We start from the raw sequence: 12986 nt of genomic DNA, 5'->3' as shown, positions 1-12986 counted from the left end.
CCTGGTTTCCTACGTTAAATGATGCACCTATTGTAAGTTGCATTGGATAAAAGCGTCGGCTAAATGACTAATGTAAGGTTTGATTTGTCCATTCAAGCCTTTAGAGTTTTAATGGTGGCCGTGGTCCATTTACATGTCGAGGGGATTGAATGAGAGTATCCTCATTTTTGCATAGATGATGTAAGTGCTCATCCAATGTGAACTTTATATTTAAAGGATGTTTTATTTGGGAAAACTTCAAATTAATAAATTTTATTAATAAACATAATTATTTAATAAACTTCAAATAAAGTGTTCCTGATTGCTGAAATGTTCTACCCCCAACTGCCTGCCTACATTTGAGGAAATCACCCACTGTTTATGACATAGAACTCATCTCCCTTGCCTCCCTCCAGTCCAGACTCTCAACATGTGAATAAGTTGTTTGAACATATCTACATGGTCCCTGAATTGCTTTCCTTCCCTGCTGCAGACTCCAAAGCCATTGTGGATGGGAACCTGAAACTAATCCTGGGCCTGATCTGGACGCTGATTCTTCACTACTCCATCTCCATGCCCATGTGGGATGAGGAGGAGGAGGGAGATGATGGCAAGCAGAAGACGCCCAAGCAGAGGCTCCTGGGCTGGATCCAGAACAAGCTGCCCGAGCTGCCCATCACCAACTTCAGCAAAGACTGGCAGAGTGGCCGCGCCCTGGGAGCCCTGGTTGACAGCTGTGCTCCAGGTTAGAGAACCAAGAATGAAGTAGTGTGAACCATGTTGGTTGTGGAGTGTCTGTGTGTCTCAGGAATAGGTGAAGGTGAAGCAGTGATGTGTGTGCGTGCTTGCGTGTGTGGAGAGTGGGATAGGGCCATTTGGTCATGGGATGTGGGCAGAAGTCGGAGGTGTGTGTGTGTGCACTGCTCCATAGATTCCAGATGGTTGTCCATACTTTGTCCTGTCCTGTGTTCAGGACATTAAAGGACTGAGACACTTTTGTGCGTGTGAAGTGCATTTGTGCATCTTTTAAGACATTTGGATCACAGCACTGTGTAACAAGCAGCTGTCTGTAAACAACAGTCAGAGACAGCTGCTAACCTTGGATCAGAGAAATTCCAAAGTGTGCAGTGCACATGGCTGTGTGAGGGAGAAGTTCAGGGCAAGGTGAAAAGAGAAGGTTTGGCATCTGAGAGAGGCAGCAAAAAAAGGAGAGAAGGAGCATTCTAATCTATTGTGTTCTTGTTGAGAAAGTGAAGAGAGAGGAGGAATGGGGGGTTAGAGGTGAGGGAAGAGGGTGCAAATGTCTGGCATACCTTGATGTCCAGCAGCATGGAATGACAGATCAGGAAACAGGAAAAATCTTTTAGTTCGTTACAGCAAAAAAGCCACTCAAAAGAGATGGTTGGAAAACAATGAATCAACTTTCATACTTGAAATTCAACCATAGGAGACTCAAACAAATTAACTGAATTTTTTTTTTTTTTTTTGGCAAACATCATTGTTGAGATTGACAATAAAATGCCTTCAAAATGGAAAGAGCCAGTTGTTAAAATTCAAGGGTTGCCGTCATCAGAAGGTCAGACAAAGGGATAGTTTGGTTTTGTGGTTTGTGTCCTACTTACATAGAGTCAAAGCTTTTGTAGGGCTTTGGGTCGGTTGAAGGTAATCTGATAGGTGAGGTTTGGGTAGGTTGAAGGTAGGCTGATGGGTGGGGTTTGGGTAGGTTGGAGGAGAGCCGAAGGGTGAGGTTTGGGTAGGGTGATGGGTGAGATTTTGGTAGGCTGAAGGGTGAGATTTTGGTAGGCTGATGGGTGAGATTTTGGTAGGCTGATGGGTGAGGTTTGGGTAGGTTGGAGGTAGGCTGATGGGTGAGGTTGTCTTAACTGTGTTCACCTGCTGGCTGTCTGCTGGGATTGTTAGCAGCTCCTCCCAGAAGAAGGGAAATGTTCCTTCTCTGAAGCTGATCATTAACACTCTTTACCTGTTAGCGTAGCAATAACCATGTTTCTTAACCAATAAATCCTAAATATTAGATTATTGTTTTAACTTTTTTCCAAAATATGCACATCTGTCTTACGACAAACACGGAAAAATATGTAAAACTATAATATTTTTAGCATTCTTTGTGTACTTGTGAAAACATTGGTTAAGAAAACTTGTTAGTGCTAGGCTCTTGAGTAACAAGTTTTAACAAGTAGCTTTGGAGAATGTTCATTTGTAGAGACTCTTCAGCTGAGCCGACTCATCAGTCAATGTCCCTCCAAACTACATGCACAGACATGAGAAGAGGCATCCACGACTCTGTCTGACTGCAGCACACCTAGTGAGAACCCCAGAAGTCAAACTACCCGTTATAAGTCTCACAGTGAAATAAGGATCAGTGCATATTTTGGATGCTCCCCTTATCAGGTCCATAACTGTACAGCCTGACAGTAGCGATACCGGCTCTAATTGGATTACTTGGCATAAACAAATGTAGTTCTCAGTTTCTGCATTAAATGAAGGTGCATTGTAAATGCTTGTAGAAAAGCTCCATTAACTGAACACTGAGATGGAGGACGCAGCCTTTCAACATCTTGAAACTCCATCTATTAATGATTAAGTGTGATGAAAATTCCTGATGCTAATACATTGAATTAGCTTCCGTTTAAGATGTAGTGTGGGGGTGTCTGGGTAGTGTAGCAGTCTATTCCGTTGCCTATCAACACGGGGATCGCCGGTTCAAATCCACGTGTTGCCTCCAGCTTGGTCAGGCATCCCTATGGACACAATTGGCGGGTAGGACGCCTGATGTGGGTATCTGTCCTGGTCGCTGCACTAGCGCCTCCTCTGGTCTGTCGGGGCACCTGTTTGGGGGGAGGGGAAACTAGGGGGAATGGCGTGAATAGCGCTATGTCCCCCTGGTGAAACTCCTCACTGTCAGGTGAAAAGAAGCGGCTGGTGACTGGTATTGGAGGAGGCATGTGGTAGTCTGCAGCCCTCCCTGGATTGGCAGAGGGGTTGGCGCAGAGACGGTACGGAAGAGCGGGGTAATTGGACGGGTACAATTGGGGAGAAAAGAGGGGGGGTCCAAATAAATAAAATGTAGTGCGCTTGAGGGCATGTGTGTGCTTGTGGATTTACACTAAACCTGTTTACAGACATCTGTCTCTGTCAGTGCTTGAATCTAATGGAGCTGATGTGCCCTCAGGTCTGTGTCCTGACTGGGACCAGTGGGACCAGAGCAAACCTGTGGACAATGCCCGCGAGGCCATGCAGCAAGCAGACGACTGGCTCGGCATCCCACAGGTAATGATGACTAGTGTGCATGGACTTGTCTTGACCCGAACTAATGTAGCTATGTAAACTCACCTGATGACCTGATTCGGATAATGTCACTGAGGCGTGGCCTTCTGTTTTATCTCACTGGCTAGTTCCACAACAAATTCTTGGTTACAAGAACGGTCTAAACTCAGCTGCAGTGAATTTGTCATGGGTTGTAGCATCCTGATGAGTCAAACTTGATCCAGTCTCTCCAGATCTACCAGGGGCCTTAGAATAAGAAATGGTCGTCTAGCCAGTGCAGTGAGAACCAGTACGATTTAATTCAAACACTTCATCTCCCTTTGCACTTGTCTGAAGGAAACACATTGTGAGTGGAAATCAGCTTTTATTTGAATGTCTGTGGGGTTGGCACCGTTGGTATTCTGACATATCTGCGTGTTGTCGGAATGATTGGCATAGCTGGCTATGCCTAGCGTGGTCACAGTTGATTCTGTGGTCAGTTATTTCCGCCTACAGTTCTGCTTCTGCTGAGAAGCCGTCTCTCCTGCTGTCTTTGTGGCTTGTAAATCACACAACGGGGGTTGGTTGGTACTTTTGCATGCTGGGTTGCAAGTGTGCTCGACTAAGGTAACCTTTTTAAGTCAGAGTGGAGTAGATTGAGCTGTGGTTTGGGTCATGTAGGTAGTAATTGCCATAGTACTAAACAAAGCTGTGTAAGTAAGGCTCTCACAAGAAGTTGTTCAGGTTCTAGGACGTCGGGCCTCCCTCTGCTTCTCAAGCAAATGCGTATAAACGAGATGAGATGGAAGGTGGCACTGTTCTTATGAGCTGTTATTTCTCTCCCTTTGCTCTCTTAGGTGATCACCCCAGAAGAGATTGTTGACCCCAATGTGGACGAACACTCTGTCATGACCTACCTGTCCCAGTTCCCCAAGGCCAAACTGAAGCCTGGTGCTCCCCTGAGACCAAAACTCAACCCCAAGAAAGCCCGTGCCTATGGGCCAGGTACACACACACACACCTGTGCCTACACTTTTAAAAGGGACTTTATTAGGAAACATGTAGTTCATCCCCGCGACCCTGGGAGCAGGATAAGCGGTTTGGCTCGTGGATGGATGGATGGATGTAGTTCTCAAGCAGCTTGAACACGTTCAGGTCAGTTTAGAACAGGAGTTATTTAAATGTTTGTAGCCAATAACCTAGATGCTAATTGTGATGTCAGAGCATAGAAACAAGAGAAGTTTAACTTAATTCCACTATTGTGCTCATAGTAAGGTGCCTGGTTCATGTGTTAAATGCCTGACATGTAAAATGGCTGCTTCTCCATAAACTATGGAAGTACATTTCATTTTCAGTCCCAACCCCATGTTAACAATGGTACGAATTCTGTCCAGACATCTTGAAACATGGAAAGTGCTTTATCCAAGCAGCTTGTCCTTTAAAACCTTGTTTGAGTCCCTCACTCTCCTACCTTCCATTATCTCTGCAGGCATTGAGCCTGTTGGAAATGTGGTGATGAAGAAGGCCGTTTTCACGGTGGAGACCATCAGTGCTGGGATGGGAGAAGTGCTAGTCTATGTGGAGGACCCTGCCGGACACAGAGAGGAGGTACACACACACCTCTTAAACCTCATGTTTGTGATGATGATGTTATATTTCTGGTTCACGTTGAGAATCTGTGTGTTTTCCCTTCAGGCCAAAGTGACAGCCAACAACGACAAGAACCGCACCTACTCTGTGTTCTACATCCCCAAAGTCACTGGCATGCACAAGGTAAAACTACAGCTGTTCTATTTAACACCATGGACTTCAGCTGAGTGTGTTGCATCTCACAGAAAGTCAATAAGCTGACTGAAGAGGCTTTGCAGGTGGTGTTGGCGGTCTGTCTCCATACAAGTGATTTCATTTGTCGGTCGTGGTGCTGATGGTACTGGGTGGCACCAAGGTGATGGTCCTCACACTGTCCTACCTGCTCCGTAGGTGACGGTGTTGTTCGCAGGACAGCACATCTCCAAGAGTCCTTTCGAGGTGGAGGTTGGCATGGCCCAGGGAGACTCCAGCAAGGCCACAGCCCAGGGTCCTGGCCTGGAGCCCTCAGGAAACATCGCAAACAAGACCACCTACTTTGACGTTTACACAGCAGGTAATACTAGCGCCAGTATTACGAGCGGGGTCGTGCATCTCAAAACTGTTGTACATTGAAGATCTCTGTGGCGTCTTGTGTTTGAGCGTGTCGCACACACTTCTTCTGTTCTTCTAACATTCTCTCTCTTGTCCCCGTCTCTGCTCGTCTTTCATTTTCAAAACCTCCCCCTTCTCCTCCCTGTGTTGTGTTGTGTCGAACCCTGTCTGGCAGGCGCGGGTGTTGGGGAGGTGGAGGTGGTGATCATGGACCCGGCCGGTAAGAAGAACACCGTGGAGCGTACGATCGAGGACAAGGGCAACAGCAGCCACCGCTGTGCCTACAAACCCACGCTGGAGGGCCAGCACACCATCTACGTCACCTTCGCCGGGGGGCAGATCAGCAAGAGCCCCTTCACAGTCAACGTGGGCGAGGGTAAGACCGAGAGGGGTGGTTTCTGGGTAACGGGGAATATTCTTAGAAAACAAGGAGCTAAAACTAGTCGTCATGTTTTACACCGGGGGTCCTGTAGCCGGAGATATCTCCACATCCATGATGGTTAGTTGGCTCAACGTAAGTTCAGGTCAGTGAGGCTGTTCAGTACATGTACAGCCACTTTCATACCCGACTTCTTGACTTTGACAATTAATTGCTAATGTTGGTTTTCTACATCAGACCTTTCGATGCAGTCCATTCACACCATGTGCCGTGCAGCCGCCACCTGACCCTCTCTCTAGTTCTTATTTCAACGGGTTACTGAAAATCGTATAGGGTTGGATGAAAAGGAAGGTCATAAAACTGACAAAATGGGGCTGCCTGGGTGGCATAGCGGTTCCTTCCGTTGCCTACCAACACGGGGATCGCTGGTTCGAATCTCCGTGTTACCTCCAGCTTGGTCGGGCGTCCCTACAGACACAATTGGCTGTGTCTGCAGGTGGGAAGCCGGATGTGGGTGTGCATCCTGGTCACCGCACTAGTGCCTCCACTGGTCAGTCGGGGCGCCTGTTCCGGGGGGGGTGGGGGGGGTGGCGTGATCCTCCCTCCCACTACGTCCCCCTGGTGAAGCTCCTCACTGTCAGGTGAAAAGAAGCGGCTGGTGACTCCACATGTATCGGAGGAGACATGTGGTAGTCTGCAGCCCCCCCCCCCCCGGATCAGCAGAGGGGGTGGCGCAGCAAATGGGATGAGAACATGGAGTGAGGGGGGCCAGATGGTATTGGTGCAGTGTGAAAAGGATTAAAAAAAAAAAGTGAATCAAAAAGAGGTAAAGATGGATGGCTGATGAGGACATAATAAACGTGTGGAGAAAAGCTAGGCTGGAGAGAGGGTGAGGAAAAACAACGCATTTTAGGAATTATCAGAGCACGTAGGAAATGCAGATGATTGGGGTGTTATTCCCATTCTGCCTGCTGGTTTGAGTGGGGACGGTCTGAAATGTGTGCCGACTCCCCGCTGTTTTCCTCTGCAATATAACCATGTTTTGGTGTCTCTTGTTACAGTATTGGATGTTGTGTTTGCTTTTCTGCTTTTTTTATATTTCTCACTCATCTCTTCTCCTCCCCTTCCCTCTTCCCCCCCCCCCCCTTCTCTTTGGTAGAGGCCTGGTGGTATCTCTCCTTTCTCTGGAGCAGCCTCTTCCTTCTGCTGTCATTTCCTGTTTCCTGGGATCTCTCTTGGGTACCCACTCTGGTGTGTGTGTGTGTGTGTATTGGACCAATATAGATGTGTGTGAGAGCATGTGAAGGTGTGCTATCCTCTGCCCTGTGCGTGTATGTGTGTGTGTGCTGAATTGTGTGTCTCGTGACTCGTGTTGCTCTGGACTGCTGTGTGTGTGTGTCAGCAGGCTGACTCACACATTCTGTCTTCTCACCAAAGCCTTGCAGATACAGACACCTGGAAATATTTGTTCTCATGCTACAAGTACATTCCCATGTCCCCCCCAGACAGTCAGGGGGAAGAGTCACCTCATAAACCCGACACACGGCGTCTCTCTGGGAACTTCTTGTACAATTTGGGGATTTTCATTTGTGTTGTTTCCATCCATCCATTATCCAAGCCGCTTACCCTAATTCGGGTCACGGGATGCTGGAGCCTATCCCAGCAGTCGTTGGGCGGCAGGCTGTCTTAATGATGGCAAAAATCTGATTATGTGTTGTCGCCTCATATTTAGAAACTATGTCTGGCACAGTGCTGCATGCCTCTTTGTGACATCCACAGTACACACAGGCTTCATGTGTGAGGAGGGATCGCTGACTTTCACACGTGGACAGAAGAGTTGCTGAGAAGAACAGAGATATGTTCAAGTCACCTCATTACTCGTGTTTTTTTGCTCTTTTATTTGAGACCCCCCCCCCTTTTTATCCCCAATTGTACTTGGCCAATTACTTGATTTTCCGAGCCTTCCCGGTCGTTGTTCCACCCCCTCTGCCGATCCAGGGAGGGCTGCAGACAGTCCAAAGCAGGGGTGGGCAATCTTATCCAGAAAGGGCCGGTGTGGGTGAAGGTTTTTCGTCCAACCAAGCAATTACACACCTGTGTCTCCTAATCAAGTTCCTCAGCAATGACTCTACTGGTTTATTAGTGGGATCAGCTGTGTAACTGCAATGTTGGAACAAAAGCTTTCACCCACACTGGCCCTTTCTGGATAAGATTGCCCACCCCTGGTCCAGAGACATGTAGGTCAGGTGAATCGACTGTACTAAATTGTGTGTGTGTGTGGGCCCTGTGATGGACTGGCAGCCTGTGCAGGGTGTCTCCCCGCCTGCCGCCCAGTGGCTGCTGGGATAGGCTCCAGCATCCCCGTGACCCTGTGAGCAGGATAAGCGGTTTGGATAATGGATGGATGGTTTCCCCAGTCATCAGTACATTTCAGTGAACTTGCCACTTTACTGAATCTTCTCTCTTGGCTTCAATATAGTTCAGTGGGCAATAGTTTAAACTTCAAAAACTGATATTTCATTTCATTCCACATCATTCATGGTGTTTACAGGGGATAAGTTGTATAGAAGTTATATATGTTATATACTTGGAGGACAAGTTATAAAGTTGGAGGATAAGTTGTATAGAAGTTATATATGTTATATACTTGGAGGATATGTTGTATAGAAGTTATATAGTTAGAGGATATGTTGTATAGAAGGGAATACTGGCACTGAAATAGGACCCCAAGTGAGAAAACTTAACCCCAGAAATAAGAAGTTTTCTGTCCCATCAAAGTGCTTTGCACTTTCAGCAGCAAACATGAGAAGTCCTGACCCTCTTCAGTTGCTCAAGTTCCCCGGTTCCTGTTGGTTCCTGACCCTCTTCAGGTTATCAAGTTCCACGGTTCCTGACCCTCTTCAGTAGCTCATGTTCCCTGGTTCCTGTTGGTTCCTGACCCTCTTCAGTAGCTCTTGTTCCCTGGTTCCTGTTGGTTCCTGACCCTCTTCGGTAGCTCATTTTCCCTGGGACCTGCTGGGTTTTCTGAGCTGCTTGCAGATGTTTGGCCATGACTCAGCAGGTCCTATCTCACATGTGTCTATTTGTTCAAATGGACGCTAGCCTGTGGAGATGAGGATTTCCTTCCTCCGCTGTGGTTGACCAGTCCACACTGTGTTCAGATGGAGAGGAGGATAAGAGGTAGAGGGGTGGGGTGGGGGGGTGATGAAGGACAGTTGATTGGAAGCGGTTCAGTTAGCCTTCAGGGTGATGAATGTGTGGAAATGATCTCGTCTCATATCGTTCAACTCACACCGCGTTCATTTGTCTTCACTGAAACCACTGCCATCAAACGTGGTCTTGAACTTGAAGTGACAATATTGTCTTGTTTTCTCTTTTCTTTCATTCTCTCTGTTCTCAATATAGCTTGTAACCCCAGCTTGTGCAGGGCAAAGGGCCGTGGGCTGCAGCCCAAAGGCCTGAGGGTGAAGGAGACTGCAGACTTCAAGGTGTACACCAAAGGAGCCGGCACAGGAGAACTCAAAGTCACCATCAAAGGCCCCAGTGAGTCTCGCTAGTTGCCAGCAGATAGATTTAACCTGGTGTTGAAGTTAAAGTGTGTTATTTATATCCTTTAAATGCTTTGTAAAAAAAAAAAAAAGTATAAATGACTGAATACCAGTTTGAAAAGGTTCAGTCACAGTCTAAAAGTTGAGTCTGAAATCATGTAGTAGGCATTTATGTCTTGCCTCCGAAAACGGGGAGTGGATGGGAGTAAAGTCAAGCGAGGTTGGTGCCTGTGTTTGCAGAGGGTCTGGAGGAGCCCTGTAAGAGGAAGGATCTGGGAGATGGAGTGTATGGCTTTGAGTATTACCCCACCACTCCTGGAACCTACAGCATCACCATCACCTGGGGAGGGCAGCACATCCCCCGCAGGTAAACACACGCTGTCTCTCCAGCCTTTCCCCTGTCGTCCCACCCTATCACCGTTTCTATTACTCACTGACAAAATGCCAAGAGTCACTGGCCATAAAACCTCTATAACTAGTACCTTCTATTTACTGAGGGGAACAAACTGCAGTTTTAAAAAAGGACGTTGGGAGGGGCGTCCGGGTAGTGTGGTGGTCTATTCCGTTGCCTGCCAACATGGAGATCTCTGGTTCGAATCCCCGTGTTACCGCCAGCTTGGTCAGGCGTCTCAACAGACACCATTGGCCGTGTCTGGGGGTGGGAAGTTGGATGTGGGTATGTGTCCTGGTCGCTGCACTAGCGCCTCCTCTGGTCGGTCAGGGCACCTGTTCAGGTGGGAGGGGGAACTGGGGGGAATAGCGTCATCCTCCCATGCGCCACGTCCCCCTGGTGAAACTCCTCACTGTCAGGTGGAAAGAAGCGGGTGGCGACTCCACATGTATCGGAGGAGGCATGTGGTAGTCTGCAGCCCTCCTCGGATCAGCAGAGCCTTCTCCCCCAAACAAAAAGGGGGGGGCATTGGACACATGCATGCATAGCAATGTCAGAAGCCCACCAGTCTTACATCTCATAACAAAAGGCCACTGTCTGTAAGTGATCACTTTTTTGGGAGCAGTATCTGGGAAACAAATAAGACATTCACCAGATGGAGGACACACACTGAGACATGCACACACGCACACACACATGCACATCTGTAACAAATACTAAGGATGACGTTTGTGTAACATAATCATTGTGCCTGATCTTGCACTATTCAGTCCCATCGAGGTGAAGATTGGAGCTGAAGCGGGCCAGCAGAAGGTGCGAGCCTGGGGGCCCGGGTTGGAGGGAGGAGTGGTTGGAAAGTCTGCCGACTTTGTGGTGGAGGCTGTTGGAGACAATGTTGGCACACTGGGTGAGTGAATGAAGGAGATGACCAAGTGAACTCGCACAATTGACATTTGTGTGCCAGCCTGAATTGAAGTCTCGGAGAGTCTTGCAGGTTGTCAGTCTCGTGGAAGATGAGGATGGTACATTACATTCCAGCCGTGCTCATGCACACACTGATGTGTTGACTTGAGCCTCTGGCCACTTCTGCTGACCAAGCTGTGTCTCTCTGCAGGTTTCTCTGTGGAAGGTCCATCCCAGGCTAAGATTGAGTGTGATGACAAGGGCGACGGCTCCTGCGACGTGCGCTACTGGCCAACGGAGCCTGGCGAGTACGCCGTGCATGTGCTCTGCAACGGTGAAGACATCCAGCACTCTCCATTCATGGCTGAGATTGTCAACCCACCAAGCAAAGACTTCTACCCCGACAAGGTGTGCGCACACACACACAGGCAACACAAGGGTTGGACCCTTTAGTTGACTGGTTAACGTAGTTGCCCGTGGTGTGGGAGACATGGGTTCGCGTCCCAGCTGAGGCGGTTCCTGGGCTGCCCCCCGAATTTGCTACATTGACGGACAGAATACAGAACCGGGGAGCATCCCCAGTGGAAGCAGTCACGTCTGACTGACGTCTGAGGCGTCCTTGTACAGATGAGAAGATCCAGGTCCTCTCATCTCTAACAGCGGCCGGGAATAGCATGGCTACGAGCAGCCAGAAACACTTTTCTCATTGCAGAATCCCTCCCTCACGGCGGAGTCGATGCAAACTGATGCTGGTGGTATTCACTGCAGTCCAGGAACACTGTGCAACACTTTAAAACTAAAAACACAAAACAACGTCCGCTCGGGCTACAATACACACCCACTCTCCGTGTAGCTGTGCTAACTGCTACATAGCAGGACTAAGCTAATCCACTTGCCCGCAGGAATACTGAACACAAGGAGAATTTCAGGTTCACTTGTACATGCACACACTGTCCACTTTTTGCACCCGCGGTGTGTAACATCGACAAAATACAATATGTAACCTTAATTTCAACTGCCAACCATCCACTCCCTAAAACTCTCGCATCAGGCCCCGAACCCTCTTTGTTTTTGTGCTTAAGCACATGGCTGAAGTATTAAAAATGATAATTATCAGCCCTAACATACTTTTCATTGAAAGGAAACGGTACTAAAATCAAGAACACAAATGGACACGTACACTATCACAAGCATACATGACAACGCTAACACACACACACACACACACACAAGGTGTGCTGAAGAATATGGTCATCGTCTCTGAGGCAGGCAGTATGTGTTGTTTGTACTGAAGGATGCTGACCTTCATGTCTTCACATACACATGTGCTTCAGATGAGCTTTATTCTAAAGCAGAACTTGGTCCGGAGTGTTCTTTGCTAAAATGTGCCCCTCAAACGCATCGTTGTTGGTCTGATGAGCTGCATGTGTTTATTGCAGGTGAAGGCCTACGGTCCAGGCCTGCAGAGCAGCGGCCTGGCTGTTGGAAAGCCAACCGAATTCACGGTCGATGCCAAGCAGGGTGGCAAAGCCCCCCTGAAAATTGTGGCTCAGGTAGGGATGTGTTGTTTGTGTCTGTGTTTTAACATGTGGACGGCTATGGCCAGATGTGTGTCCCACGGCCAGATGTGTGTCCCACGGATTGACCTTTTCTGCCCTGCTACCCTTCCATTGCCCCTTTTATTTCCATTCCACCTTTCATGACGTCAGTCTCTGCAGCTTTTACTGACTGCAGCTTTGTGTCCGTGTCACATAGGATGGGGAAGGTTCTCCTGTAGATGTCCAGGTGAAGGACAACGGCAATGGGACCTACACATGCACCTACACCCCACGCAAACCCCTCAAACACACCGTCATGGTCTCCTGGGGAGGGGTCAACATCCCTGACAGCCCTTTCAGGGTGAGTACACACAAAACACACGCATTCATTTTGAAACTGTAGAGCACGAAGTAGGCTTTTTATTTTTTCAGGTGAACTGAAGAGTTTCCACCCTAAAGTGTGTGTGTGTGTGTGTGTGTGTATGGTACACACACGTATATAATGTGCAGGATGCTGCATCCTTGGATTTGATTGCTCTTTGTTTGTGCTAATAGATGAACATTGGAGCAGGCTGTCACCCAAACAAGGTGAAGGTGTCGGGGCCTGGCGTGGCGAAGACGGACCTGAAGGCCTTCGAACCAACATACTTTACAGTTGACTGTGCAGAAGCTGGGCAAGGTAACGAATCACTCGTGGTGATTTATATCTTTATACCATACACTGCGATACAGTGCTAAACAATTTATACATTACAAACCTCACCTGGTAGAGGGGTACCACATATACAGCTGAGTCCTTACCA

The 12986-nt window shown here is 48.1% G+C and overlaps 1 protein-coding gene across 3 annotated transcripts in view; it reads left to right on the top strand.

The window, feature by feature from the left end:
- The window catches only part of flna (filamin A, alpha (actin binding protein 280)), a 70135-nt gene that overhangs the window by 28288 nt on the left and 28861 nt on the right, over nucleotides 1-12986 (top strand). For all 3 annotated transcript variants that reach the window (XM_056274501.1, XM_056274502.1, XM_056274500.1), the window contains exons 3-16: nucleotides 473-724; nucleotides 3170-3267; nucleotides 4101-4248; nucleotides 4733-4851; nucleotides 4939-5016; nucleotides 5224-5386; nucleotides 5600-5800; nucleotides 9209-9346; nucleotides 9592-9718; nucleotides 10513-10649; nucleotides 10857-11053; nucleotides 12085-12198; nucleotides 12401-12544; nucleotides 12739-12862. In XM_056274501.1, coding sequence (XP_056130476.1) covers nucleotides 473-724; nucleotides 3170-3267; nucleotides 4101-4248; nucleotides 4733-4851; nucleotides 4939-5016; nucleotides 5224-5386; nucleotides 5600-5800; nucleotides 9209-9346; nucleotides 9592-9718; nucleotides 10513-10649; nucleotides 10857-11053; nucleotides 12085-12198; nucleotides 12401-12544; nucleotides 12739-12862 — 2040 coding nt within the window. The remainder of the gene's footprint in view (nucleotides 1-472; nucleotides 725-3169; nucleotides 3268-4100; nucleotides 4249-4732; nucleotides 4852-4938; nucleotides 5017-5223; nucleotides 5387-5599; nucleotides 5801-9208; nucleotides 9347-9591; nucleotides 9719-10512; nucleotides 10650-10856; nucleotides 11054-12084; nucleotides 12199-12400; nucleotides 12545-12738; nucleotides 12863-12986) is intronic.

Source organism: Lampris incognitus, chromosome 2, assembly GCF_029633865.1.
Source record: "Lampris incognitus isolate fLamInc1 chromosome 2, fLamInc1.hap2, whole genome shotgun sequence".
Taxonomy (NCBI): Eukaryota; Metazoa; Chordata; class Actinopteri; order Lampriformes; family Lampridae; genus Lampris; species Lampris incognitus.
The sequence above is the reverse complement of the archived record's forward strand: the minus strand, read 5'-3'. Positions and strand labels throughout refer to the sequence as shown.